General features: G+C 35.6%; 3 protein-coding genes across 3 annotated transcripts; all 3 read left to right on the forward strand.

The window, feature by feature from the left end:
- The first annotated feature begins 874 nt into the window (after window positions 1-874).
- LOC100244267 (uncharacterized) lies at window positions 875-3,729 on the forward strand. The gene is made up of 4 exons (XM_002272073.4): window positions 875-1,043; window positions 1,317-1,398; window positions 2,871-3,063; window positions 3,408-3,729. Exons 2-4 carry the CDS (start codon window positions 1,345-1,347, stop codon window positions 3,536-3,538), a joined length of 378 nt encoding a protein of 125 aa, XP_002272109.1. The 5' UTR covers window positions 875-1,043; window positions 1,317-1,344; the 3' UTR covers window positions 3,539-3,729.
- A 495-nt stretch (window positions 3,730-4,224) lies between these two features.
- On the forward strand, window positions 4,225-13,792 carry LOC100249432 (nuclear pore complex protein NUP133). Its single transcript, XM_002271985.4, has 8 exons — window positions 4,225-4,757; window positions 5,556-5,680; window positions 5,781-7,625; window positions 8,285-9,006; window positions 9,902-10,054; window positions 11,345-11,681; window positions 12,122-12,189; window positions 12,591-13,792. The coding sequence occupies exons 1-8, from the start codon at window positions 4,567-4,569 to the stop codon at window positions 13,140-13,142; spliced, it is 3,993 nt and encodes a 1,330-aa protein (XP_002272021.1). The 5' UTR covers window positions 4,225-4,566; the 3' UTR covers window positions 13,143-13,792.
- A 2,960-nt stretch (window positions 13,793-16,752) lies between these two features.
- Window positions 16,753-19,944, forward strand: LOC100251010 (calcium-transporting ATPase 12, plasma membrane-type-like). Its single transcript, XM_002270421.1, has one exon. It carries the CDS (start codon window positions 16,753-16,755, stop codon window positions 19,942-19,944), a length of 3,192 nt encoding a protein of 1,063 aa, XP_002270457.1.
- The last annotated feature ends 7,529 nt before the right edge of the window (window positions 19,945-27,473 follow it).

Here is a 27,473-nt window from a genome sequence, read left to right on the forward strand (position 1 = left end):
ATTAGGTCAATTTTTAAAAATTTATTCCATCAAATAAATAAACAAATATCAAATTGTGATTTTGTTTAAATAAGATTGTGAATAATTACAAATATTTAATATTTATAAAATTTTTAAAAGTATAATAAAACCTTGATAAATTAATATATTTTTTAAATAGTAAAATCTTAAACTCTTACCTCGGATCAGTCTATTAAATTAATAACTTTATTTAAATAATAGTATTTTATGCTTTAAACTCATATCAATGCACTAAATTAATAATCTTATTTAAAAAATAAAATTTTATAGTCATAACTCCTAGAATGTACTAATTAATAATCTTACTAAATGTATAAAATAATAATTTTTTAAAAAGTCTTTAGAAACCCAAAAAAATATAAATTAATAATTAATGAGACATATAAAAAATAGTAATTAAAAATTCGTAATACAATATCAAATAATTTTTTATAATATCTATTTTTTTTATGGATTGAACTCTTTTTCAAAATAATACCATACTTGAAACTTAATAGTCTTTCTAGATTAATAACTATTAATTTATCGATAAATTATTAAATTATTTATTTATTGATAAATTAATAATTGCATTGAGATATTAATTTCTTTTAGTTAATTTACAGAGGTTTTAGCGTGATGGAAAGAAGATAAATATTTATATTTTTGGAAATAGTAAAAGACAGTGACGGTTAAAGATAATTCACATTCCCTCCCTAAATGTTACCGTTACCGCCAAAAACTGTAAAAAAGTCAAAAACCTTAAAATCCTGAAAATTAAGAGAGCGCGTGAGTTGTGTGATTCTAGGTTCGCGTGGGCAAGGCCACAGAGAATAGCTAGAAAAGCAAATGGGCCCACGAAGGTCATTGAAAATGAGAGTGAGCTAAAGCGAAGTCCACTCGCAGTTGCCTCGCCTCTTCACTTCGACTGTACTCTCTCTCTCTGTTCCTCTCCTTCCCCCTCCCCCGCTCTCTCTTTCTCTCTCAGTCGAAATTCTCAAATGTGCAAAATCAAAAACCCTAAGTCCACACTTCCTCACACGGTAAACCTAAACATTCCTGCTTGTTTTTTATTTTTTTGATTTAATTTTTTTTTTCCTCTCCGGTTCCGTTTGGATGCCTAGAAATTGTGGGAAAATCTCGGAAAATTTGCAAGGTTTCTTTTTCGGTTTATTTTTCCAAGGTTTTCTCGGGGGCCAAAAGGGGAAAGTGGGTTTTGATGGATTTTTTGTTCTGCTAGTGTAATTCGATCTCAATTTGGGTTTTTTTTTTTTTTTTTTGATTGTGAATCGGGGGGTTGGGGTTTGGGGATTTAGGTTTTTCTGTGAGTGCTGATTTTGGGAGATGAACAAAGAACACCCACCGGAGCCGCTTGATTTCTTTATTTGGACTGTGGAGGTACGGATTTATTGCTTTGTTTTTGGTGGTTTTGTTTGGATCTTATGTGATGTGGGCGTAGATCTTGTTGATCAGATGTGTGATTGAATTTTCCCTTGTGGTGCTTAAAAATTATTAGTGAATTTCTTGTTAGAAAATTTTCTTTTCCCTGTTTGGGGATCTGAGTATCATGATTTATGCTTTTAAAATAAGGTAATTTTTTTAATACAGACGTTGATACTCATCTGGGTTTATTTGGATTGGGTAGATGGTTATTGAAATATCAATTGTTATATAATGTTTTTTTATTGATTGTTCAATGGAATCAGTGTGAATTGGGAAGTTTGTACTGTTGATGATTGGAGATTAGAAGGGCTAATTGAATGAACAAACCAACAAGAGGTGTGATTTTGTTAAATTCCCTTGCCAATTTATGTATGAGGAAGGCAATTGACCGAGTTTTTAGTACTGGACGAGTTTCAATGTCGGTCTTGGATTCTTGGTCTGCCACATACCTGCACACAGAAACTGGAAATTTGATTGAACTCCGTTTTAGTTTTACTCTACTTGGAACACTTTTATACCCTTCTAGTGATGCACTTCCTCTTTCGAGTTGCATAGGGGAGTTGTTGATGATCCGGTGGCTGTTTATTTTTTGCCACTTACTGGCTGGTTTGCAATTCATTTAGATGAAGTGGGGAACATTTTCTTGGCTGTGTATGCTGTATGCATTTTCTATTTGCTTATCAAATGTTGAAATTTAGTTTTGAATATTTAATCACTTTGAGTAGCATAGTTCATTTTTGGAGGTTTTACCATAGACTTGAATTTTAGCCTCCAAACCGTAAGCTGGAACACATTCTTCCATCTTCTTTCCTTTTAAAAAATACTTCATTTTTTCATGATAACTTTGCTTAATCACATGTTGAAGAATTTTCCCAAGATGCACAAGAAGACTAATTTGGTTGTCTAAAATTAATAATGTTTATATCTCATTATGAAAAATAGAAGGTGCATTAAGTGGTGTTTGTTGACACTGTGAATTAGTGTCGGGTGTTTGAGGACTGGGGGCATTCAGCAGAAGATTTTAATTACTCTGAAGGTTTGCCGGAACATGGATTGTTTTTGCTGAGCAATGACAATGTTAAATGTCAGTAATATAGTTGTTCCAAATCACTAATGTATCTGGCAATGGGTAACTTTTCATGAAACCCTGAGCTTAGTGACAAACTCACTAAAGGATTTTCTAAAGTACCTTGTGTAGATTTGGAGTGAGAGTTCTCATGCTAATTGTAGGTGCATTTATCAATTATCAGCCATTTACAAACTTTACAGATGTATGTGCGATAGGGCTGTTGGGACTCTTGGAAAAACAATCATACTTTGTGCCATTATGAATATCTATCAATATATTCACCTGCTTGTGGTTTTGAAAAGTACTGGTATTTAGATGATTGACATGCCTCTTGCATCATTCTTTATGCTCTTCCCAGGATGTTGGTTTGTGGTTGGAAGGAATAAACCTTGGAAGCTACCGCCAAATTTTCAAAGAAAATGGTGTTAATGGAGAATACTTGGAGGGCATGTCAATGTTCACAACTGAACAGATTCTTCGGTTTATAAGGCGGTGCCATATGAAATGGGGAGACTTCATCACACTGTGCAAGGAACTCAGGCGAATTAAAGGTGCCCTCGCTTTCTCTCTCTCAGAATGTGTGGATATTAAGCTGTCACCCTTTAACATTTGTGAAAAAAGTCGATGGTGGTTTCTAATCCTCTGAAAATCAAGTCAAAGAAAGTATGTTCCTTCAATTCTTATGCAATGATGCTTCCTGGAAAATAGTTGGTCCCTACATAATTTCACTAATGCTAATATGAGATGCATACTAACTACTGAGACCATGATTAAAAATCCTGGAGCATCATTGCTTTTCCTTTTCTTGACTTGATTGTGTCTGAACAAAACCGATCTTAAACTAAGAAACAAATGGTTATCATATTCTAGCTACTGACGATAAACCCATCTCCAGTGGCTTGCCTGAAAGGAGAGCAAAAGGTTCGTCGGCCCTGGTGGGCTCCATCTTGCCTCTCAATAGTCTTTGTGAAGGTGGCTAAGCGCAACAGACAGTCACGAGTCGTCTCCTTGAAGCTGGAACCATGATGAAACCTCAGCTTGAATGTGTACTCATATATATATATAATGTTGTTTTTATTCTTAGAGAACAGAAAAAGAAAGTAGGAAAGAACTCTTTTTGTCCTGAATCTGGAAAGGTGTTGCTGCTGGTTCTTCTATGGAGAACTCTTATATGAATCCCTTTTATATAATTTATTCCTGTTGGTGTTGTAGTTGTATATTCTCTCTTCTTAAGTTTTTGTGGAGATGAATACATTGAATGATGATGCCCAAATCTTCTGCAAAATTTGTATTTACCATTGAAGGTTGTTGTGCGCTTGTGCTCTTACAGCTTCCTAACTCCAAAACCGAGAAAAAAGTATTCGACTTCTGAGTTGCAACTTGGTTGGGTTGGTCTAGTGTTATTGAAAGAAAGGTTGCAATTCAATAAGAGGAATAGGTTTGAAAAAAGTATTCGACTTCTGAGTTGCAACTTGGTCGGGTTGGTCTAGTCTTATTGAAAAAGAAGGTTGTAATTCAATACGAGGAATAGGGAGTTACGATTTTAAAAATGTTTAATATAGAAGAAAAATGTTACCAAATACAACTCCATTATTAAAATAATTAATCATAATTAAAAAAAAAAAAATCTCATTTTAATGAAATTTCATTGTACAAAAAATTGATATTTGAAAATTAATTACTTTATAGTATCTACAATACCTTTTGTTAGGGTTCAAATTTTCTTCTAACACTGATTTTCCATCCACCCACCAAATACTTATAGTGGGTCCTCTTTTTGGGTTTTTTTTTTCTCACCGATCAGCGGTTCCGATTGATTATTTTTTCTGGGTCCCCACCAAATCGTTGGAGGAACACGTGAACAACTAATGGGCGCGACCCCATCCGATCCGAACCTACCCTCTCTCCGAAAAAGCAATTCAAACTCTCCCACTCCAACACTCCCCCAAGCTCAGAACCCATAAACCCTAAATCTTCATTTCTTTTCATCTCCGAAACCCTAACACTCGAAAACTGTAAAACCCTTAAACCCTAATCTTTCTCTCTCTCTACCCATGTTCTCTCCTGCGACGAAGAGGCCCAACTTCAGCTCCCGGAAAGACCGAAATCTAGGGCAAGCAGTGCCCAATTCTCCCATAACTCCACTCACAGAGAATCGAAGATCTTTAAACGAGAATTCAATCCCTAATCGCCCCTCCACTGGCACCCCCGCTCCATGGACCTCTCGCTTATCGGTCTACGCCAGGTATTTTTTTGTATATTGTTTTGTTTTGTTGAATCACCGTTGTTGCCAATCACATGCTGTTTCCGAAGTTAATGACCGTATTTCGTTGAATTTCTTGGTGTTGTTTCGAAATTCAGATATATTAGTTGTTGGAATTTGCAAAAGTGAGGCTTGATTAGGTAAATTGTAGATGCATTATTGCTTATTCCAGAAGTATACATGTGTTTATGGATTTAACATCCAGATATGTAGCTCAGACTTAGGTTCAAGGTCATGATAATGCTTGAATTGTGCATTATGAAATTATTGTTGTGTTTTCTCGTATAGTGTTGTAAGTCTACTGTTGAAGTTCTTTGGTTGTTTGCTTGGAATAGGTATGGAAAATTTTTAGAAATAGTTATTGAGAAATGTGGAAATGAGGTGGAATAATTATGTTTGGTTTGATTGTGAATCAAGTGTCTGCTTGCTTTAGGCTTCATTTGGATCGAACTACCAGAGAAAGGAAAAGAAAAATGTAGGAGGGAAAATGAAATATAATGAGAATTATTTTGAAGCTTATACATTTACAAATTCTTTATACTGAATTTAAAAGAGGAATAAATTTGGAGAAGGACTGGAAAAAAAATTGAGTTTGAGCTTATTTTTTCTTCTTAAGTTTTTTCCCTTTCTCTCGTACCTTTTCTTGGTCCAAATGGAGCCTATGAGCATTAAGACGAAAAAATTAAAGAGGAAAAAATTATAGAGTTCTATTTGCTAATACCTATATAAAAAAAAGAGAGTTCTGTTTGCTAATGTAGTCAATGTTTATTTTTCCTCCAGGATTCCACAATTGAAGAAAAGTGAGAAGGGGGATGAGATTGATCCAGTTCAGCCTGTATATGTTGGAGAGTTTCCTCAAGTGGTTCGTGATGAACAAGCAAGTTTCTTGCAGAAGCGTGTTCCTGGTTAGTATGGTTGTCTCCAGTATTTACTATACCATTCTCAGCTTCTTTGAAGGCTAAAACATTTTAAGGGATTTTGTCATACATGTATTTCCTGTGGCAGGCGATGCATCCATTTTTGGTGGAATGGACAAGGGAACAGCCCTTTCTTGGATTATCTGTGGAAACAAACTCTTCATCTGGAGTTACTTGACATCTGTGGCTTCTAAAAAATGCGTTGTTCTCGAGCTCCCATCAGATGAAAATGGAGATGTAAACAGGAATAACTATCATGCTAACAGTTGGTTACTCTGTGTTGTGGATTGGCATGGCACATTTAGGAGTGTGGGCAAACAACAGGGCAACTCTGCTGGTGTTGTTTTATGTAACCAGAAAACTCGCACTGTTGTATACTGGCCAGACATCTATGCTCAAGGAGATGTTGCTCCTGTTGTCAGTTTTGCATCTTCTGATGGATCAGAGTTAAACTTTTCACCTGGCAATGGGAAAATCACTCCAAACAAGCTGTGGCAACATAGCAGGCTTGGGAGTAATTCAGTCGGATCAAGTTCTTTTAACTCTTTGATTGCTTCTGCAGTCCCTGATACCCAGCACAAATGTATTGCCCTTGCATCTAGTTCCAATGGTGAGCTTTGGCAGTTTCAGTGCAGCCCTGCTGGAATTCACCGTAAGCAAATTTATCAAGAGATTCTTGGTTCATCTTCCCAAAGCAATGACAGTGGTAATCCCAATCCCATAAGGAGCAAAGGATATCCAAAGTCACTAACTTGGCATCATTCATCTTTTTCTTTGGAGAAATCTAATAGGCAATTCTTTCTATTGACAGATAACGAGATACAGTGTTTTAGGGTTAATTTTTCTCCTGATTTAAATGTTACAAAGCTCTGGTCTCATGAGATTATTGGCACTGATGGTGATTTGGGTATCAAGAAGGATCTGGCTGGTCAGAAGCGAATCTGGCCACTAGATGTGCAGGTAGATGCTCATGGTAAAGTTATTACTATTCTTGTTGCTACATTTTGTAAGGACCGAGTTAGCAGCTCAAGCTACACACAGTATTCACTTCTGACCATGCAATATAAATCTGGGATTAATATCTCAGAATCTGTTGAACCAATCCATGAAACAGTTTTAGAGAAAAAATCCCCTGTCCAAGTGATAATCCCGAAAGCAAGAGTAGAAAAGGAAGACTTCCTGTTCTCCATGAAGCTGCGTGTAGGGGGCAAGCCTTCTGGATCCGCAGTCATACTTTCTGAGGATGGAACTGCAACAGTTTCCCATTACTATGGAAACTCTACTCGACTCTATCAATTTGATCTACCTTATGATGCTGGAAAAGTTCTAGATGCTTCAGTATTTCCTTCTACAGATGATGGTGAAGATGGTGCATGGGTTGTATTAACCGAAAAAGCAGGGGTATGGGCAATACCAGAAAAGGCTGTTTTACTCGGTGGAGTTGAACCACCTGAGCGGAGTCTGTCACGTAAAGGGAGCTCAAACGAAGGATCTGCACAGGAGGAGAGAAGAAATCTCGCGTTTGCAACTAACATTGCTCCTAGAAGAGCTAGTTCTGAAGCTTGGGATGCTGGAGATAGACAAAGGGCAGCTTTGACAGGGGTTGCTCGTCGAACTGCTCGTGATGAAGAATCTGAAGCTTTACTCAGTCATCTTTTCCATGATTTTCTTTTATCTGGGCAAGTTGATGATTCACTTGAAAAGCTTCGAAATTGTGGGGCCTTTGAAAGGGATGGAGAAACAAATGTCTTTGTCCGGACAAGCAAATCAATTGTTGACACCCTTGCTAAACACTGGACAACAACTAGAGGTGCTGAGATTGTGGCTATGGCTGTTGTGTCAACTCAACTTTCAGATAAGCAGCAGAAGCATAAAAAGTTTCTCCAGTTTCTTGCTCTGTCCAGGTGCCATGAGGAACTGTGTTCTAAACAGAGTATGATCTATTGCCCATTCTGTTGACTATTTCATTTCTATTATCTTCTTGAGTTTCCTCTTTTACTGGGCATTTGGAGTGTGTTGAAAACTTGAAAGCTTGTGTCATTTGACACTGTTATTTTTTAACATTTTGTTTAATACACCATGTTTAACAAACAGTGGAGGACTGCAATCTGGTAGGCTGGGAGCTTTTGAAATATCCTGGTAGTTTAAATACCGATGGAGGACTTCATAGACATAATTATTGGAGTGTGATACTAATTAATTGTGGAGTTGTGTTGGAAGTGACTAGTTTCCAGTTTTCATTATCATTTTTGTTACCATATTGTGCCTTGCAATAAATTGCTTCATGACCTGTTTCTTCCCACTATCAAATTTTGAATATGATTTTTGTTATCAGAACATTCTCAAGTAAACCCTGCAAGCAACATTTTGTTCACTCTGTTGTGTTTAACTGCTACTCTACTTACAGTAGCTTCTTCAAAGCACCAGAGGGTTTAATTCTTGCCTTTGGGTGACTTTATTTCCCAAGCTGTCCTAGCATGGTGGTAAAGGCATTTGAAGGCATTGGGTGGCCCCGGGTTTAGTGCTTATTGTCAGTTAAAAATGATTTTCTGTGAAGTGTATCAAGTTTAAATTATGGTTTTCTGTTAGCAGGGGAATCCTTGCAAATTATCATGGAACATGGTGAAAAGCTCATTGGCATGATTCAACTGAGAGAACTGCAAAACATGATTAGCCAGAACCGGTTAGCTGGAGCTGGCTCTCCATATTCTAGTTCAGAAAGTGGAATTTCAGGTTCTCTTTGGGATCTGATTCAATTAGTTGGTGAGAGAGCACGCAGAAATACTGTTCTTCTGATGGATAGGGATAATGCCGAAGTATTCTACAGTAAGGTTTCTGATATTGAAGAAGTATTTTATTGCCTAGACAGACAGCTAGAATATGTAATCAGTGCAGAGCTGCCGCTAATGGTTCAGATCCAGAGAGCCTGTGAACTCTCAAATGCATGTGTGACTCTGATTCAGGCTGCCACACACTATAAAAATGAGAATCACATATGGTACCCCTCGCCTGAGGGCTTAACACCTTGGTATTGTCAACCTGTGGTGCGTAATGGGCAGTGGAGTGTTGCTTCTTTCATGCTTCAGCTGTTAAATGATAGAACTGGACTGGATATGTCTCTAAAGTCAGATTTATATTCTAATCTTGAAGCATTGGCCGAAGTTCTGCTTGAGGCATATACTGGTGCTATCACAGCAAAAGTTGAGCGTGGAGAGGAACACAAAGGTCTATTAAATGAGTATTGGAATAGGAGGGACACCCTTCTTAACTCCCTTTATCAAGTAGTCAAAGGTTTTGTGGAATCTGGTTACCAGGTTAGTCTTTTCCTGTTCAATATTTCCATGTTGTGATTGTGGTGACACATGTATGGATGAAGCTCTTAAATCTATGAATATTATTTTGGTCTTACTTTTACTATTTTCTTTTCCATGTCTAAGCATAATTTCCTGAATTTTGAGTAAGGAGCTGATAAACTCCCTTGACAGCTTTTAAATCCATTTCTCTGTCCTGACTTCTGAGGTAATTGGGTTTTGGCACAATCTTAGAGTTGGAAATGTCACTTGGAAAACTTGACTAAGTTAGAAGGATTGACAGGATTTTTGTGGGATTGGCCTCAGTACTCAGACCATTTCACTTGATATTTTTGTTGAAAGGGTAGTATCTTGGTTTCCAAGAAAACCAGTCTTTGCGGTCTTACCATTTGAAACCCTGAAAGTTTAATCTTCTTTGGTTCTATCTTCTAGTTCCTAGTTTTAACCTATTTTTATATTTAACTTATTCCTGTCATAACTTTAAGTTAAACTCATTTAAGATAATTGTGCTAGAAATTAATTTCCTCAATATTTAAATCTATGGTTTCATAACTCTATTTTCCTCCTTCCCTTTTTCCTTTTCTTTTCTCCATTGTTGGACTTTATTTCTTTTACACTTCTGTAAATTTATACATACAGTATGAGTTGCTAATTGGTTCTCAGAATGATGACCAGGAGTGTAGGACGGCGCTTTACAATTCTATTATCGATTGGGATGGTTTTCACTTTTATCACATTCCACTCAGATGAATCTGTAATTCTACGATAGCTTGTAAATAGAGTTACTTGATCTATCAAAATAATAATAATAAAAAAAGGAACAATTAATTATGCTTTATGAAATCTTTCATTTTTCAATTGGTTCGATATTTTAAGAATATTGTTGGTATCTTTGCAGGATTCAAATGAAGGAATTGAGGAGCAAAAGGAAGTGATCCTCAAAAAGTTATCTTCGTCTTTGCTGTCTATTGCAAAAAGACATGAAGGTTACCTGACTTTGTGGAATATATGTTGTGACCTTAATGATGCAGTGCTACTTAGAAATATTATGGTATGCACATATTTTGATATCCATTGAGGTTCTATTTCTTATATATGTGTGCATATGCAGACAGATACACACAAGTGGTCACCCATATGTAGAATATATGTGGTTGTATTTCACATGCATTTCATGTTGTTCTTTTTTTCTCCCATTCTTTCCCTGGGATTTTGCAAGATTTTTTCTCTTGCCCCTGATGTGAGTTAATATCAGGATCAGTTGTGGCTGCAGTTTGCTGTTGCCGATGCTTCAATTGGAGGAGGCATGCAATATTTTATATTCAAAATCAAATTTATTTGTTATGCTTTTCTAAAAACAATGTTTGTTTGCATTCTTCAAAAGATGTTTGTTTGCAGTATAGCATGTCACACTTTGGATATTATGCCCTTGACTGATAATGCATCTGCCATTTGACATTTTATTTTAAAAATGTGGTTATAAAAATGGAGCAGTGCAAGTTTGTCACGGTGTATGTGGCAAAAGCGATACCCTCAGCTATCATTACTAATTATCTTGTCTTTCACCTTTACTTTCTTAGCATATCAGAATGTTGGTCAGAAGGGGTACCTGGTTGTTGGTTACTAGCATTGTGGACTTCTAGTTAATGATTGCTACTGCTTAAAGCAAAGTTCTCATTCTGTTTTGTTCCCATGTTGTCTTAGTTTTTCCTAATATCTTGATAATTCTCTTCTTGTTTCTGCAAGTAACTATAATGTTAAATTCTTCCTGTCGGAGTGCACTTAGAATCCGAATCTTAACCTAAGAAGAGACAAGGCTTATGTCTAAGCCTTCATGATAAGTGTTGGAAGAACCTGGGTAACTTTTTAATCCCAATTGTGTCTAATGCAAGGATCATTGTGTGCTTTTTGCTCCAGCATTAGTTATTTAAATCATTAGTTGAATGATATTCCAGTTGAATTTTGAGACAATATAACCTTGGTTGTTTATGTAGCATGTTCCTAACTTGATGCCGGCATTTTGCTGGGGTTTTGCCTCAATGATCTTTAGTAGAACAAAATAATTTTGTTTTCATCCACTGTTATATAGTTCAGACATACTTAATCTATGCTTGTTTTATGGATTTGCTTTATTCTTTTTTAATCTCTTTTCTCCTTCTTTTTGTTTTTTCTGAACTGGGAATTAGTAGTCTAGATTATCAGTAAACAGTTGATAATCTAGTTTGCTTGTGATCTCTGTTGCACAATGTCAACATGGTCACTACTCTGGCTTTTTGTTGTCTAACCTTGATGCTTCTGCTTTCTTTCAGTACTCTGTAATAATATTCCTCCTTGTGTGCAGCATGAGAGCATGGGACCTAAAGCAGGGTTTAGTTACTTTGTGTTTCGACAACTGTATGAAAGCAGACAGTTCTCGAAGCTGCTAAGGCTTGGGGAAGAGTTCCAAGAAGACCTATCTATTTTTCTACAGGAACATCAGGATCTACGGTGGCTTCACGAATTGTTCCTTCATCAATTTTCATCAGCTTCAGAAACTCTTCAGTTATTAGCACTTTCTCAAGATGGGAGCTCAATTTCATCGGCTGAGAAGGGGATAAACCCTGACTCTGGCACTTCAGGGAAAAAATTGGTAGAAAGAAGACGTCTTCTGAATCTCTCAAAGATAGCTGTGTTGGCAGGTTTTGTGATTTTATCTACTTTTCATCATTCCTTTTGACCTATATTCCTTTACTATCTTCTCTCTCTTTCTGGTCTTTGGTTAAATTATACTTGCATACTACTTTTTCTGTTTGTCTTTTTTACTTGTTTGTTCTGTATTTGAAGATTATGTGAAGTCAAAATGGTTTTCAGAGTGTTGTAAATGTATGTGATGTGGTAGTTGCTCTATATGGAACTACAAGGGAAACTGGATTAGTATCCTTAACATGTGGATCTGCATTAATCCATCTGCATTTTTTCTCATAGAACAGTTTGTACTGATGAATTGTTTGCTATTATGGGATCAACCAGCGAAAATCTTACTGAAATGCAATCATTTTTCTATGCGTTTATTTTTCATTTTCTTAAAAAAATTTGTTCCCCCAAAAGAAAATTGCTGATGGTGATAAAATATTTTCAGGTAAGGATGCTGACTATGAAACCAAGATAAAGCGCATTGAGGCTGATTTGAAGATTCTGAAATTGCAGGTGTGTTATGCATAAGAACAATAAATCTGGTTGCATGTTTTCTCTTTCATTATAGCTTTTGTCTGATTATTCTTCCAATTGGTTCAATTGTTTTCAATTTATTGTCATTCATCTCAAATTAGGAAAGCCTTCATACAGTGCATGACTTCTTTATTGACATCGTAAACTTCAAAACCATTCTTTCATAAGAAAACATATTCTGGAACTCAATTAGTTGCAACCAAAATTTCATGTTTGAGCTATTTAAATTTGTTGTAATCATTGGATGATTCTCAGGAAAAAAAAGGGAAGCTGTGATGTAACTGTTTAGCAGTGTAACATTACATGCGATGTTAAAGTTTGTTCTCCCAGTCTTTTTGTCCTGGCCATTGGTGTGATCATGATCCTTTAATCTCTTGCAGGAAGAAATTATAAGACTTCTTCCCAGTGATGAAGTAGTGGAAAAAGGCATGGAACAGCGGCTCCTCCCTCCAAGAGACCTCATTGAGCTGTGCCTCAAAGCAGAAATCCCAGAGCTCCCGTTGTTGGCTTTTGAAGTGTTGGCATGGACCAGCTCCTCCTTTAGGAAAGCTAACCGAAGCCTTTTGGAGGAGTGCTGGAAGTGTGCTGCCAATCAGGATGACTGGGGAAAACTCTACGAAGCATCTGTAGCCGAAGGGTGGAGCGATGAGGACACCTTACGGGTACTGAGAGAAACCATGCTTTTCCAGGCCTCAAACAGGTGTTATGGACCTGGAACAGAAACTTTCGAAGGAGGGTTTGATGAAGTCCTGGTACTGAGACAGGAAAACATGGAAATCCCAAATTTGAAGGAATCGGGTTCTTCTGTGGAAACAATTCTGATGCAGCACAAAGATTTCCCAGATGCAGGAAAGCTAATGCTGACTGCAGTCATGATGGGTAGTGTAGAGATCGATGTAAGATCATACGAGGGTCCTTCCCCAATGGAGTAATGTTCAAGTTTATCGATGATTCTTCTTCTTAAGGTGGTCTTCTCAGTGAAGTTGTGCTAATCTTTATCCTCCTCGGGCTGTCTAATTCAAGAAGAAACCAATCAAACAATCGGCACAACACTTGAATGGGTCTGCTTAGCTCACTGGATCAGATTTTTGGGCTCTTTCAACAGCTCCTCGGTGCCATAGACTTGGGAGACAACCTTACTGGAAGGACTGGGCTGCAACTCAAAGGTCTTGTCTATACAATCCCACCTCAAATTGAATGTTGTCAACTTGAAATTAATTTGGTAGAAGGAAAATGTTAGTTGCATCCCTACTTCTATCTTCTTTTCCCCTGCTAACTGGCTGATAGGGTGGTTACTAAATGTCCAAATGCATTTGCATTTAAATGCCATTAAGCAAGTTTTTTACATTTAGCATAATCCTTTGCTAGAATTCGGTGGGTTGAGTCAAATAGAGATTAGATTTAATTCGTCTTTAGGCTTATACTTGTCATTTGATGTAATATTCAGCTACATGCTGATACCCAATGAATTTAGTAGACTTGATGAGAAGCGAGTTTTTACAAAATAATGCCCTTTGGATAATGTATCATAGGTTTTTTTCACCTCAAATTATATAAATTGATGATATACTTGTGCTACCAACTTACCTCCTAAGCTTTGACTTTTCATCGTCTGCTTTTCTTTCAAGATATCCTTCCGGTTTTCATAATTGTTCCAAGTCTCGTTTTTTGACTGCGCTCCATGTGTCTTATCCACTGCTCAAAACGTATATTTGAGTGTCTTTCTTATCTCAAATCTTTTGGAATGGTGTCATCCGCATATAAAATAATTATGAAATAAATTTTACTCTTTCATATTATATTTGAATTGCTTAGGTGTGGTTTGGATAAAATTTTGAATTTTGAATTTTTAAAAATAAAAAATAGTTGCGACTTCTCTCTATATAATGTAAGAAGTTTTAAGATTTAATTATTAATGTTTTTTATTATTTAAAATTTTTAAAATAATTTTTAAAGGTATCAGTTTAGTACATATGAGTTATTATATTTTACAAAAAAGTTATACTAAATGTTAGTTTGTAAGATTTTTTATTTTTATTAATATCCTAATATGAATAAATATTAAATCTATTTATTTTTGTATATTAAAAACATGTATGATTTGTGGATCCTGCATTTCTTCGTATGTGTTTTCAATCAAATGGCGAGAATCAATTTTTATTAATTTTTTTTTTTGAAAAGTTTTTAAAGTTTGTAATTTATTTTTGTTTTACTTTTAAAGGAAAAAACAAAATAAGAAAGAAAAACCTTAAATGTGACTCTAAAAGGAAAAACAAGTCTACGAAAAATTGAGTTTGAATCTGGGGGTTAAGTTACTTATTGGGAAGGTACGGTGATATATTGTAGCACATCTTTAAGCCTAAAAATTAGGTTTTTACTAATTAACTAAGACAAGTATGATAATTGATCGATTAATCATAGATACCAAAACAATGATAAAATAATAAAACAAGTTTTACATGATAACAGATAAATAAATAAATATGATTGGGAATGAGGCGTACCTTAACAACGAATAATGATATGTTTTCACATGAAACAAAGGTTAGTAGACAAGTATTGAATAATCGCATGCATGTAAGAATATGGTATAAATCAATCAATATCAATCATAGATGTGGGCCTCAGATCATGAAGATGAGCTTTCGGGAGTCATAGGTTTTCAATAAAATTCTATAATTTCAAGCAATGGAATTTATGGAGTTAATTCATGTTAAAATAAATCGGGTATTGGTGGGACTCCACATCTGTGATTGATTTATACTCTATTTTGACATGCATGCATTTGGTACTTGTCCACTAACCTTTATCTCTCATGATAGCACCCAACTTGCGACTAAGGTATGCCTCCTACCCGATCATATTTATTTATTTATCTGTTATTATGCATGACTTGCTTTTACACCCTTGATCACTATTTGGTATCTATGATCAACCGATTAATTGCCATACTTGCTTTAGCTGATTAGTAGAGATCAATTTTTAGGGGTTTAGAGGGGTGTTGTGACTTATCACCGTACCTTCCCAATAGGTAATTTGACTACCGGACAAAGACTTGGTTTTTCACAAACCCATTTTTCCTACTGTAGTCATATTTAAGATTTTTTTCTTATATTTTTTTTCTTTAAAAATAAAACAAGAATAAATGACGACTCCAGAAACAATTTTCAATTTTTTTTTTCAAATAAAAAAGCAAGTCTAGCAATTCGATTGAGAATGCATGCAAAGAAATGCGGGGTCCACATATATTTATTATTTTATTTCTTCTTATATTAATTTGAACAAAAAAATAATTTAACATATTTTCAAATATCTCAAAATATCCGAATTTATTAGGGCAATAAAAATTTTATAATAATTAATTATATCCTTGGTAAAAAAATTGGTAATATGATAAGTAGGATTTCTAATTATACTTGATTTAAAAAAAATTATTATTATTTTTTAACTTCATACTTGTTTTTTTGTGGTATATTTTATATTTATGGGTTTGTAAGTGAAATATATGATCCATTGTTGAGAATAATTCATTAATTTTTATTTTTTTAATTTGAAAAAGATTATCAAATTTTAAATTAATCCTAATTTATTATTTTAAATATTAATTAAAATGGTTGATTCCACTAGATGTTTAGATGAGTGCGAATAATATTTTAGAGTTCTAATTAAAAAAGTTTCATTGTAATTGACAATTATTAATTTATTTTTCTTTTTATGTGAAAAATGTTGAATTTTTAAAATTTATTTCTGCTCTAAGTTTTATGATTTTTATGGTTGTTTCTTTTCATTTTCGAATGAGAAAATACGAAAATTTAAGGAATTTTATTTCATTGAGAATTAGATGAATTATAAGGTAAAATTGGCATGTATGATTATTAAAAGAATCTCATTCAAAATCTCAACACTTGGTAAAAGAACATCTACAATTATATTAAATTTATTTAAAAAAATTATCATATTTTCCAAACAATTTTAAAAAAAACTATTTTTAGTAAATTTATTTTTAAAATTTTTAAAATTATTTTCTATTTAAGTTGATTTTAGGTCTCACTTAACAAGTTTAGAATAACCAAATATATATATGTTATTTTTATTTTTTTTATTTTTTATTTTTCTAATTTTTCCTTTAATAACTTCTTTTAACTATTTTTAGTTTTAAATAATCCATTTTCAAGTGAAGCAATTTAAAATGTAACATGGTGATGTAATCCTCATGACACAATTTTCAAGTGAAAAAATATGGCATGTCAACATGATGATGTGGTGGATGGAAACCAAATTCTTCATGGTAATCCATGTAAGAACATTTGAATATATATATTTTTTAGCCGTTTAACCAAACAAGAAAACTATAGCGGCCAACTATTGCTTCCTGGTAAGGTTTTCAGGTTCGACCGGCCGGAAAACCTCCATTATTTCCGGCGAGCAGGACGTGTCTCGTGTTGTGTGACAAACGCTCCTCGTGGGTTTGTGGTGTTCTTGCCGGTTACCCGGACGATTCGTTCTCTGTGTCTGCGGTCTCTGCTTGTAATCGTCAGGATCATGTGCCAAGGGAATTACGACCTGGATAGTGATGATGATTGTGTTATCGATATCCCATTCAACGGAGATTTGATGATTTCACAGCAACATAATCTCCAAGAGGAAGACGAAGGTTTCTTTGGTATCCTATTCAATGAAGACTGGCTGAATTGGCGGCAACACAGGGATTTCCTGTTGAACAGGATTTCGCAGCTGAGACCTGGTGATTCTGGACGAAATGGAGACTATTTGGAGGAATTTCTACCCAAAAAAGATGATGCTGATGTTGTGGAAGAGAAGGTTATGGAAGATGGGAATCATTTGGCAGGCTTGAACCCGAAAGCAGTTGCAGAGATTATGGAGAAGAAAGACTTGAAGAGGCTGCAAGAGCTGGGTGGAGCTGAAAAAGTGGCCTCCATTTTGGGCTCTGATGTGGGTGTTGGAAAAGTTGCAGAAGGCCAGCAGTCGGCAAACTTGGACACCACCATCACGGTCTATGAAATTCATCACTTCATCCTCAAAGCTTGCCGAAAAACGGACAAAATCTTACTCTTCTTTCAAGCTGTGTTCACTCTTGCATGTGGGATGGTAGAAGGCGGCCTCAAAACAGGGTGGCATATTGGGGTTGCTATACTTGTTATCTGGTTTATTCGGGTGGCTTATCCTTCAGTCTCTAGCTTCTTTGGTGTAAGGAAGATGGAGAAGAGGTTAAACAAGAGAAACAGAGTGGAAGTAGAGGTTGTGAGAAGCGGAAAGTCCCAAATAATCAGACTCTGTGATATTGTGGAGGGCGACATAGTCCGCTTGAGTGAGGGCAATCTGATTCCGGCTGATGGTTTGTTGGTGAGTGGAAACAGGATGGTGGTGGATGGGGCATTACACAAAGAAATCAGCTGCAATGGGAACCCTTTTCTATACTATGGTTCCAAGGTAGTTGAAGGGCATGGTCGCATGCTGGTCACTTCTGTTGGTACAAATATGGAATTGAGCAAGCTTATGAGCTCTGTTACCAATTACCAGGACAAGGAGTTACTGTTCAAAGCTCGGCTCAAGAAGCCCAGTCCTTATGCAGATATTGATGATCAGAACAAGGAGGCACTGCTAGAAGACCGGATTGGCAAACCTCTTGGTTGGTTAGGCAATTTTGCACTACTTATGCCGATATTCTGTGTTGTGGTTAAATTTATACTTTTCTTCTTTTGGAAGAATAAAAAAAGTAATGTAGTCCAAACGCTGAAGGGTGCTATTGGGGTGGAGTGGGCAATAAAGCTTTTGAAGCAGATATTGGACAAGGGAGGAAAGATGAATCTTTTGGCAGCCATCATCCCTACATTGGTGTTTGGATTACAGCATGGGGTAAAGATTGTAATTTCAATTTGCCTTAACTACTGGAATGTGATAAGGGGATCCAGTGAGGTAACCCCTCAAAATTTGTCTGCCCCTGGTACCATGGGTATTGTCACAGTCATCTGCATAGATGCATCTGGAGGGCTACTGTATGAGAAGATGGACATTAGCAGATTCTGGATGGGGCAAGAAGCTATAGATGATCAGAGCCATTCTGAAGTCTCCCCAGCAGTGCTTGAGGCTCTGAGCAGTGGAGTTGGTGCATCAGCTCTTGTGCCTGAAATTCATAGTATCCCAACAGATGATGTTCTCATTTCATGGGCAGAATTAGTGTGGGGAATGAATATAGAGTTTCTGAAGCAGAGGTTTACCATTATCAACTATGGAAAACTAAGTTCCACCAAGGAAGGGAGAGGGGTTGTGTTGAGAAAAAATGGTAGTGATGAGAACATTATGCACTTGCACTGGAAAGGAGATGCAAAAACAATTTTGGACATGTGCTCACATTACTCCAAATGCAGAGGTGAAATTCATGGCATTGAAGATCAGAAAAGTGAATTTGAGAAAGTGATTAAAGAGATGCAGGATGACAGTCTCCAACCCATTGCATTTGCTTACAAGCAGACAGACGTCGAACAACTTGAGGAGGATGGGTTGATCTTATTAGCACTAGTAGGAGTTAAGTACCAATTTCAGGAAGAGATGAAATCAGTGGTCAAGAATTTCCAAAGTGCTGGAATAAGAATCAAATTGGTATCAGAGAATGAGCTGTCAACCTCAAGGGCCATGGCTTGTGAGCTTGGAATATTTACTCCTGGTTCAATCAATGGGATACTTGAAGGCCAAGAGTTCAGGGAACTGACATATGATGCAAGGAAGGAAAGAGTTGATCAGGTCACTGTAATGGGAAGTTCTCTCCCTGAAGATAAGCTTCTCATGGTAAAGTCCTTGAAAGAAAAAGGGGATGTAGTAGCATACATTGGAGGATGGACAGGAAGAGATGCACCGGTTTTGAAAGAAGCTGATATAGGGATCACAGTTGGAACCTGGAGCACAGAAATGACCAACGAGATCTCTGACATTGTTCTTGCTTCAGACAAGAGTTTCAGTTCACTAATCCCAGTATTGGAGTATGGTAGACATGACTACCACAAGATTGGTAAGTTCATTGAGATTCAGCTCATCAGTAACATTTCTGTGTTACTGATCACTGCTGTTGAAACAATATGCTTGGGAGACTCCTCAATAACAATTGTGCAATTCCTATATGTAAATCTGATTTTGGGGCTTTTGGGTGGTCTGCTGCTTGGAATGAAGCCACAATGCAAGGAACTAAGGAACAATCAACCTGACAAGAGAAATGCATCAATTATAACCAAGGAGATGTGGATAAACATATCACTACAAGTATCCTATCAGGCCATAGTTTTGCTGGTGTTTCAGTTCAAGGGAACAGCTATCCATGGCACAAATCCCATGGACCGAAAAGCCATGGTTTTCAATGGTTTTATCCTATGCCAGGTCTTCAATTATGTCCATCCCTTGTTCAAGGCAGGTAAGTACCCCTTTTGGCTGTTTTTAGTGCCATTCACAGTCTTGCATGTGGTGGTGGTTACTGAACTTTGGGGGGAGTTGAGTAGGGTGCAGTGGGCTTTCTGTTTCCTCATTGCTGCATTTGCATGGGGGGTAAATTTGGCTGCTGTTTTGATCTCAATCCTCATCAAATGGCAGTTTGGATCAGCTGTTTTGCCTAATGGGTTCTCAAGGCTGATACCTCTTGCCCAAAGCCTGGAATCCTCATCTTCCACACCTTCTCTTCCAACCAGCCATTGCCCAGCTTTTCTCCTAAAGTTTCAGTGTTGTTAATGTGAATGCAATTTCGGTTACCTATGGGTGCATTGCTTTAGGACCATTATCTTTGTGTATAGCCTTCTCTTCCCAACTTCTATGTAAATGTTACGACTCAATACTACATAACTTGGTCAAAATAGTACAACATTAATGTTCGAATGATGAATAGATTCTATAATATTTACGATGTTTCAAACATGATTGAAATAATATTTAGCACTATAGTTATATGATATGTTACTGAGACTTCTAAGATTGAGATCTTTTACTTCAACTTTGTCATAACATAACGTTCTGCAAATTTTAGTATTTGACAGCATGAATTACCTAAAAATTTCTAAGGGGGGTGAAGTGTACTTCCAAATTTGGTACTAAGTAACTACGATTTTTATCAATCTAAAACTTGAGATTTCCAATCAAGCATTAATGGAAATGCTTCAACTATGAATCTCTTTGAGGAAATTTAACAAACACTTAACGAGAGATTATATAATCAATATAAGACAAGCAGGAATATCTCACATCACCGGCAATAATCAAGAACACTGAAATTTATAATGGTTCAGACTCAAGTATACTTCACTCTCACAATCAATATATGGGCATTATCACTTGGCTTAAAGCTGTATCAACAACAAGAGCTTGGCCAAAATTTTGAGTCCGAGGCTCATAGTCTATTCAATTCCTTAACAACATTGCAAGAAACTAATACAAAAAATACAAGAATTTAACAAATAAATCAACTTACACAACATCGAAGAAGCCTCAGTTAAATAAACAAGGTGGATTTTCCCTCAAGATCAGTACAAGACCTTTAATGAGAAATATGGGTTTTTACTTTTTAGAGTTCTTGCCCCAACGGTCAATTTTTTTTAAAATCCATTGAATGGGTCAACCCTAGCGGCCCATAATTCTAATTTTAAGAGCTTAAGGCCCATAATTGAATTTAATATATCAGGCCCATAACCGGTCGTGATCTGAGGGCCAACGATATTCCTGGTGGGATGCCTTTACGATTTCTTTCTCTTCTCATTTTCATAATAATGTTCTAATTTACTTAATTTATTTTATCAAGCATATTTAATTTGTTTAATAATTTAGTTTAAATTATTAAATCATTTTAAACCATTAAATTTATTTTACCAAACACCTATTGATTCTAGCACTTTTCTTTCACATGCGATCATAATCCACGATTTTGAATGAAAAAAAAAAAAAAAAAAAAGCTGTTGTAAAATCAATATCACACGTGGAGATGGGTTGGTCTAACCACAGAGATATCACTTTCTTTCTTTCTAGAAACAAATAAATGGAAAATCCAAAAATGTCAAAGACGAAACTTTGATTCAAACACTCAGACATCCAAAGAAAAAAAAAAAAAAACGGTGAGCCTTGAAGTTTTAATTTGTCAAATAGAAAGGGAAAGGTAATCATCAGGTAGCGTCGGCCAGCCGTATGAGTCTTGGACCAGGTGGTGTGCTTAAAGGGACAATTTGGATGTTTGGTAACAATAAGATACCTGCACCATGGACCACCTTGGACTTTCAAGGAATTGCAGATGTCGGCCACCAATAGCATTCCTTGAACTGCATTTTCTTTCTGCTTGCGTCACTGTGAGGAAGGACGTCACATGAGCCGAGAAAAATGAAATGCCGTCAGTAGGGGAGACACCTCCATTAAAACGCTAAATCTTAATGATATACCGATATTTTTAATGCTAATTATCATTCCTTTAAAATTGCCCCAAAGTAATATATTATCATTTCTTCTTAGTTGGTTTCCTACAAAATAATATATCATATTTTCTCATGTCATTGATGATTAGATTTTTTTTTTATTTTTGAATCGGATTATTATTACAAGGCACAATTTATTCAACAATTGGATATGTGCTCAGATTACTATGATTGTGAAGGTCAAATCCATGACATTAAAAATCAGAAAAGTGAATTTGAACAAGTGATAAATGAGATGGAGGACAATGGTATGAGGCCCATTGCATTTGCTTACAAGCATACAGAAGTCCAAGAACTTGTAGAAGATGGGTTGTGCTTGTTAGCAATAGTGGGTGTTAAGTACCAGTGTCATGAAGAGATGAAATTAGCAATCAGGGCCCCCCACTAGTGCTGGGCACGGTTCAAAGTATCAGTCGAGTCTATCCACCTCGAGCCTCTCCGTGCCAAGTTCGATACTTGATACCCGATACCATCTGAAACTTAAACTCAAATCAAGAATTGTTTTAACCTCAGTGGACTCGATTTGAGATTCCGAGCTGACTAGGTCAAACCTTCCAAGTTACCAAAATAAATCATTTTTTCACTTCGAAATCATAACAAATGAACAACAATTGAGATCTAAACTTAAAAAACCTCTAAAAAAATCAAAGATTGCCTTCAAAAGGAAAAACTTTTCAACAACCAAGACCCATGATCCATTATGAAAAAGAAGAAAGACATCGGTCTGACCATGAGAGTTGGAGGTGTATAAGAAGAGGAGGTTGAAGGCATCACTAATTGCAGAATGGATGTGGAGCGCTTTCAATGGTGCCGTTGGGAATGCAACAACAACTGTTGCCATTTTCTCTCTACTTTTTTGGCCCTATCTCATCGTGGTGTGGGTGAGTCCTGTGAGTGAATTGGTGATATTGAAAAAGGGTCGTGCGTGTGAATTGGTTATTTGAAGAAAGGATATTCATAATATATTAACTAAAATTTTAAACTATTATGTCATATAGTAATGATTTATTGTTTTATATATTAATGGTGTGATATAAATTATATGTAGTGCATTATTTTATATGGTAATGATAACATATTTGGTGTATTAATTTCTTATTAACAATCTATTCAAACCATTCAATTTGTTATTATATTAACATTATTAAAATCATTTAATTAAAATTAAAAATGGAATTGATGATTGAATTATGTCTTTTAGTAAAAATATTATTACATGTGAAATAAAATAATTTAAAATTTTTAATGTTATTGTAAATTGCTTTCTACAAAGGCTTAATAATTATTTAAATAATTTTAAACCTGAAATAAATTTTATTTTATAATTTTTTAAATTTATTTAATTATATTTATTTTCCTAAAATTTTTTATAATATTTTTGTAATTTAAAAAAAAAATTAACTATCATATTTTGCGTATCACCAATACTGAGCCGAGACACCGAGATCGATGTGCCTCGGGAATGTCCGAGTTAATGACCGATACCATGACTTTGAACCATGGTGCTGGGGAAGCATCAAACTGGTGTCCAAAGATAAGCTATCAACCTTGAGAACCATGGCTTGGGGGCTTGGAATATCTAGTCCTGGTTCAACCAAGGCAGCACTTGAAGCCCAGGAGTTTAGGAAACTGTCCCCTGATGCAATGGTGGAGAAAGTTGATCAGATCACCATGGTGGGAAGTTTGTGCCCCGAGGATAAGCTTCTCATGATAAAGTCCTTGAAGCAAAAAGACAATGTAGTAGGATTCATTGGAGGATGGACGACAAGGGATACACCAGTTTTGCAAGAAGCTGATGTAGGGATCACCATTGCAACTTGGAGCACAGAAATGACCAAAGAGATTTGTGATATTGTTCTCACTTCAGGCAGCACTTAAACACAATATTAGAGTCTGGTGGACAAGAATACAAGAAGATTCAGAAGTTCATCTAGATTCAGATCATCAGTAACATTTCTGCTTTACTGATCACTACAATTGAAACAATATGTTTGGGAGAATCCTCCACAACAATTTTGCAAGTCCTTTATCTGAATTTGGTTTTGGCGGTTTTAGGTGGTCTAATGCTTGTAATGAAGCTACGGCACAAGGAACTAAGCAACAATCAAGTTGGCAAGAGAAACAAATCAATTATAACCAAGTTGATGAGGATAAACATACTGGTACAAGTATCCTACCAGGTCTTCATTTTCCTAATGTTTCATTTCAAGGGAGAAGCTCTCCATATACCTAGCATGAACCCCATGAACCCATCGTTCAAAGTCGCGATATCGGTCACTGACTCGGAGGGTCCCGAGGCGTATTGGTCTCGATGTATCGGCTTGGTATCGGGCGATACGTAAAATAAGCTAATTAGAAAATTCAAAAAAAATATAAAAATATCATGTAAATCATCAGAAAAATATATACAATTAAATAAGCTCAAAAAATTAATAAAATAAAATAGTCTCATATTTACCATTATTTAAATAGTTATAAAAGTATCTACTCAAAGTTATTTATGATAATGCTAATAAAAGAAAATTATTTTATTTCAAATATAATAACATTTTTACTAACAAACATACAATACAATAATCAATTCCATGTTGAATGACGAGGAGGTTCAAAATCATCATTATCAGTCCTACGACGAGTATACAAATTGGGGTGGCAATTCCCGTAGTGAGGATATGGTTGAAAGAGTTGTTCATAACTCAAATATGCTGGGTGAGATGATTGGCTTGATGATCCATAATCAGGAAAATATGGTTTCAAAGGCTATTCGGGATCAATACCATATTGATAGTATCCAAAACCTTGATAAACAATGCTACTGCTACTAGAAGATTGATCATATCCATATGAGTCACTAGCTTGTGTTCCAGTATTTGAATATCCTTTTGGATGCATTATTGGAAATCGATCAAAATCATTTCTACTAAAAGTATTGGAAGAGCTATCACGATTTCTAAAGTTGTGATATGATCTATCATCTACCCCTCTGAAATACGACCTTGATCCTATACCCAAATTTTGTAAGCGGTCATCAATACGGTGGTAATTTGATCTATGATAATCATGCCCACTAGAATAATCATCATCATTGGGAAATGTAGTTAGTCTTTCCAAATGCTTTCGTTGTTCCCATATCCTTGGTCAATATCCATGATCTGTATCTTGTGTGGCATAGTAATTTTCACTTCCTTGTGCCCATGACATGCCAGGATCTACTTGACTAACATAATCGCCCCTAGTGTTACCATCTCCTCCAGTACCCTCACTAGTGCCACCAACTCCTTTATTGCCCCCACGAATGACACCACCCCACCTACTGCCCTCATTGTCATCATCATCACTACTAGAACTTGAAGAAATTGTTCTAGAAACCTTACCTTTACGACGGGAATCAACATCTCTTTCTCTACATTCTTCATTAGTGGGGAGACCTTTATCCAACCAATCCAAATTATCAGATGATAAAATAGGATCCTCTCCTTCTCGTATCCACTCATCTAATATATCATCATCATTAAATATATGATTCAGATCAATTGGATTGTATAAATCTTCATTGCTTCGCTCTTACATCAAATTCTTAACTCGAAGTCGCATATTGTAGTGCACACATAAACTAACTTATGCAACTTTTTCATTGCCAAACGGTTGCGCAACTTTGTGTGAATCAATGACCATGTGCTCCAATTTCTTTCATAACCTGATGAAGAACAAGTTTGACTTAAAATTTTAACAGCAATCTTTTGTAGATGTGGACCTTCGTCGCCATAGTTGTTCCACCATTCAGCTATAATAAAGAAAATGCATACTTATTAATCATTATGATATATTTAACAAAAAATGATGATAATTTTTTATTTGTAATAGACGTAAATGTATTGAGTACCTGGAAGAGATTGATTTATTGTTTTTTTTGTAAGTGCACTTCCAAATTCTCTTTGGCCGTCATCAAATAATTTCACCTACATCATTAACATTTTTTTTTGTTAATGCACATTACATAGACAAAATGCATTATATAAAGGTCACAAACTATTATTATACCTTGTTAATAGCTTTTGCTTGTCTATCCAAATTTGGCTCTAATATCTTGATAACCTCCTTTAATCTAAATTTAATTTTCGAATGGTTGGAGAAATGCTTTGAATATTGGAACATTGGATTTAAAAAATATGTTGCCATAAGTTAAATAATGATCAGTTTATAATAATTTGTACTTGAAAAAAATAATAAAAAATATATAAAGAATTTTTTTATTACTTGAAACATGAAAATGTCTGTGCAATTGACCTTCCCACCTTCTATCAATGACTTCCCAATACTTTTCCCATTGCTTGACCGATGCCTTGATAGCCAATTTAGCTCTATCCATTGCTTCATAAATGATTGATAGTGTGAGCTTTTTATCTTGATCAACCAATTTCAATACTTTGACGAAAGGTTCCATGATGGTTTGAACTTCCCCTGCCTTCTTTCAATATCGATCGGTTAAGATAAGGTTGGATACCTTATCTCTTAGACTTTTTCTGCTCCTATCTTTATTGAATTCACGCCACTCATTTGTTGTGCACATTCTCTTCAAATCAGCCTCATAACGTATAAGACTCTCAAGTGAAATGAATTTAGTGGCAAAATGGTTTATTCCTGGCCTTAACAGATTTCTATCCTTGGTGAACATTTTCATCAAATTCACTACTTTCAAGCTATTATAAATAAATCCTGTGATAATCTTAGCTTGATCTAATGTCTCCTTAATCTATTTCATGCTTGCAATATCTTCAAGCATTAAATCAATATAGTGGGCTGCATAAGGAGACCAAAACAAATGCTTCCGCTTCTTTATCAACAACATATTGACTGCTTTAAAACTTGCCTCATTATCAATGACTAATTGAACAATATTTTCCTCCCCAATCTCCTCTACAACTTTATCCATAAGGGAAAAGATGTAGTCTGTTGTCTTAAGTATGTTGGTAGTATCAACTGAAGAATGGTATATCATACTTCTATCACGATAAATCATGAAATTGATGATAGGCTTTCTAGTCCTAGAACTCCAACCATCACACATGATTGTGCACCCATATATAGGCCATTTAGCCTTCAATGTTGTTATGTATACCTCAAGCTCTTGCACCTTCTCTTCTAAATATGTACTTCCAATTTGGTATCCCGTGGGACCCTTGATGCCTGGACCTGCTTCTGCTATATATGGTATCAATCATTGATTGATAGTAAGGTCCACTGTCAGCTGCATTAAAGGGTATTGCATTAAAGAGAAAGAATTTAGAAATAGCTTTACCCACTTTCTTCACGCCTTCAATAGAAAACAAGTTTTTTTATTGATTTCTGCTTTGATGGGAACATGTAGGGATCAATTATTTTTGGAGGTATGCTAGCTCATTCTCTTACATTGAAGCTACGTGTCAATCGACGCTTAATCCTAACATTAGAAGGTTGTGAGAAACTACCACTCTTCTGATGCTCTTGTCCACTTTCTTAAAAAATTCGACGACTTTCTTTCATTGCTTGTTTCATTTGTCTTCTTTCAAAATTAGCCATAGCAACTTCCTCAATTTCATCATCAGAATCACCCTCATCAATTTCATAGAAAATTTCTCTATTTAAGGAACTCAAAAGTTGTTTTTTTTTTTTTTTTCTTTAACTGTGTTTTTTTTAAAATATCAAACATATGTTGTCTAACACTATGTGACATTTATACCGGTACACGTGGACATCCTTTCACTTGTCCGGATATATGTGCGATGTGTTACTTTAATTTTGTTATACCGTCATGTCTAACTTTCCCAC

Source organism: Vitis vinifera, chromosome 12, assembly GCF_030704535.1.
Source record: "Vitis vinifera cultivar Pinot Noir 40024 chromosome 12, ASM3070453v1".
Lineage (NCBI taxonomy): Eukaryota > Viridiplantae > Streptophyta > Magnoliopsida > Vitales > Vitaceae > Vitis > Vitis vinifera.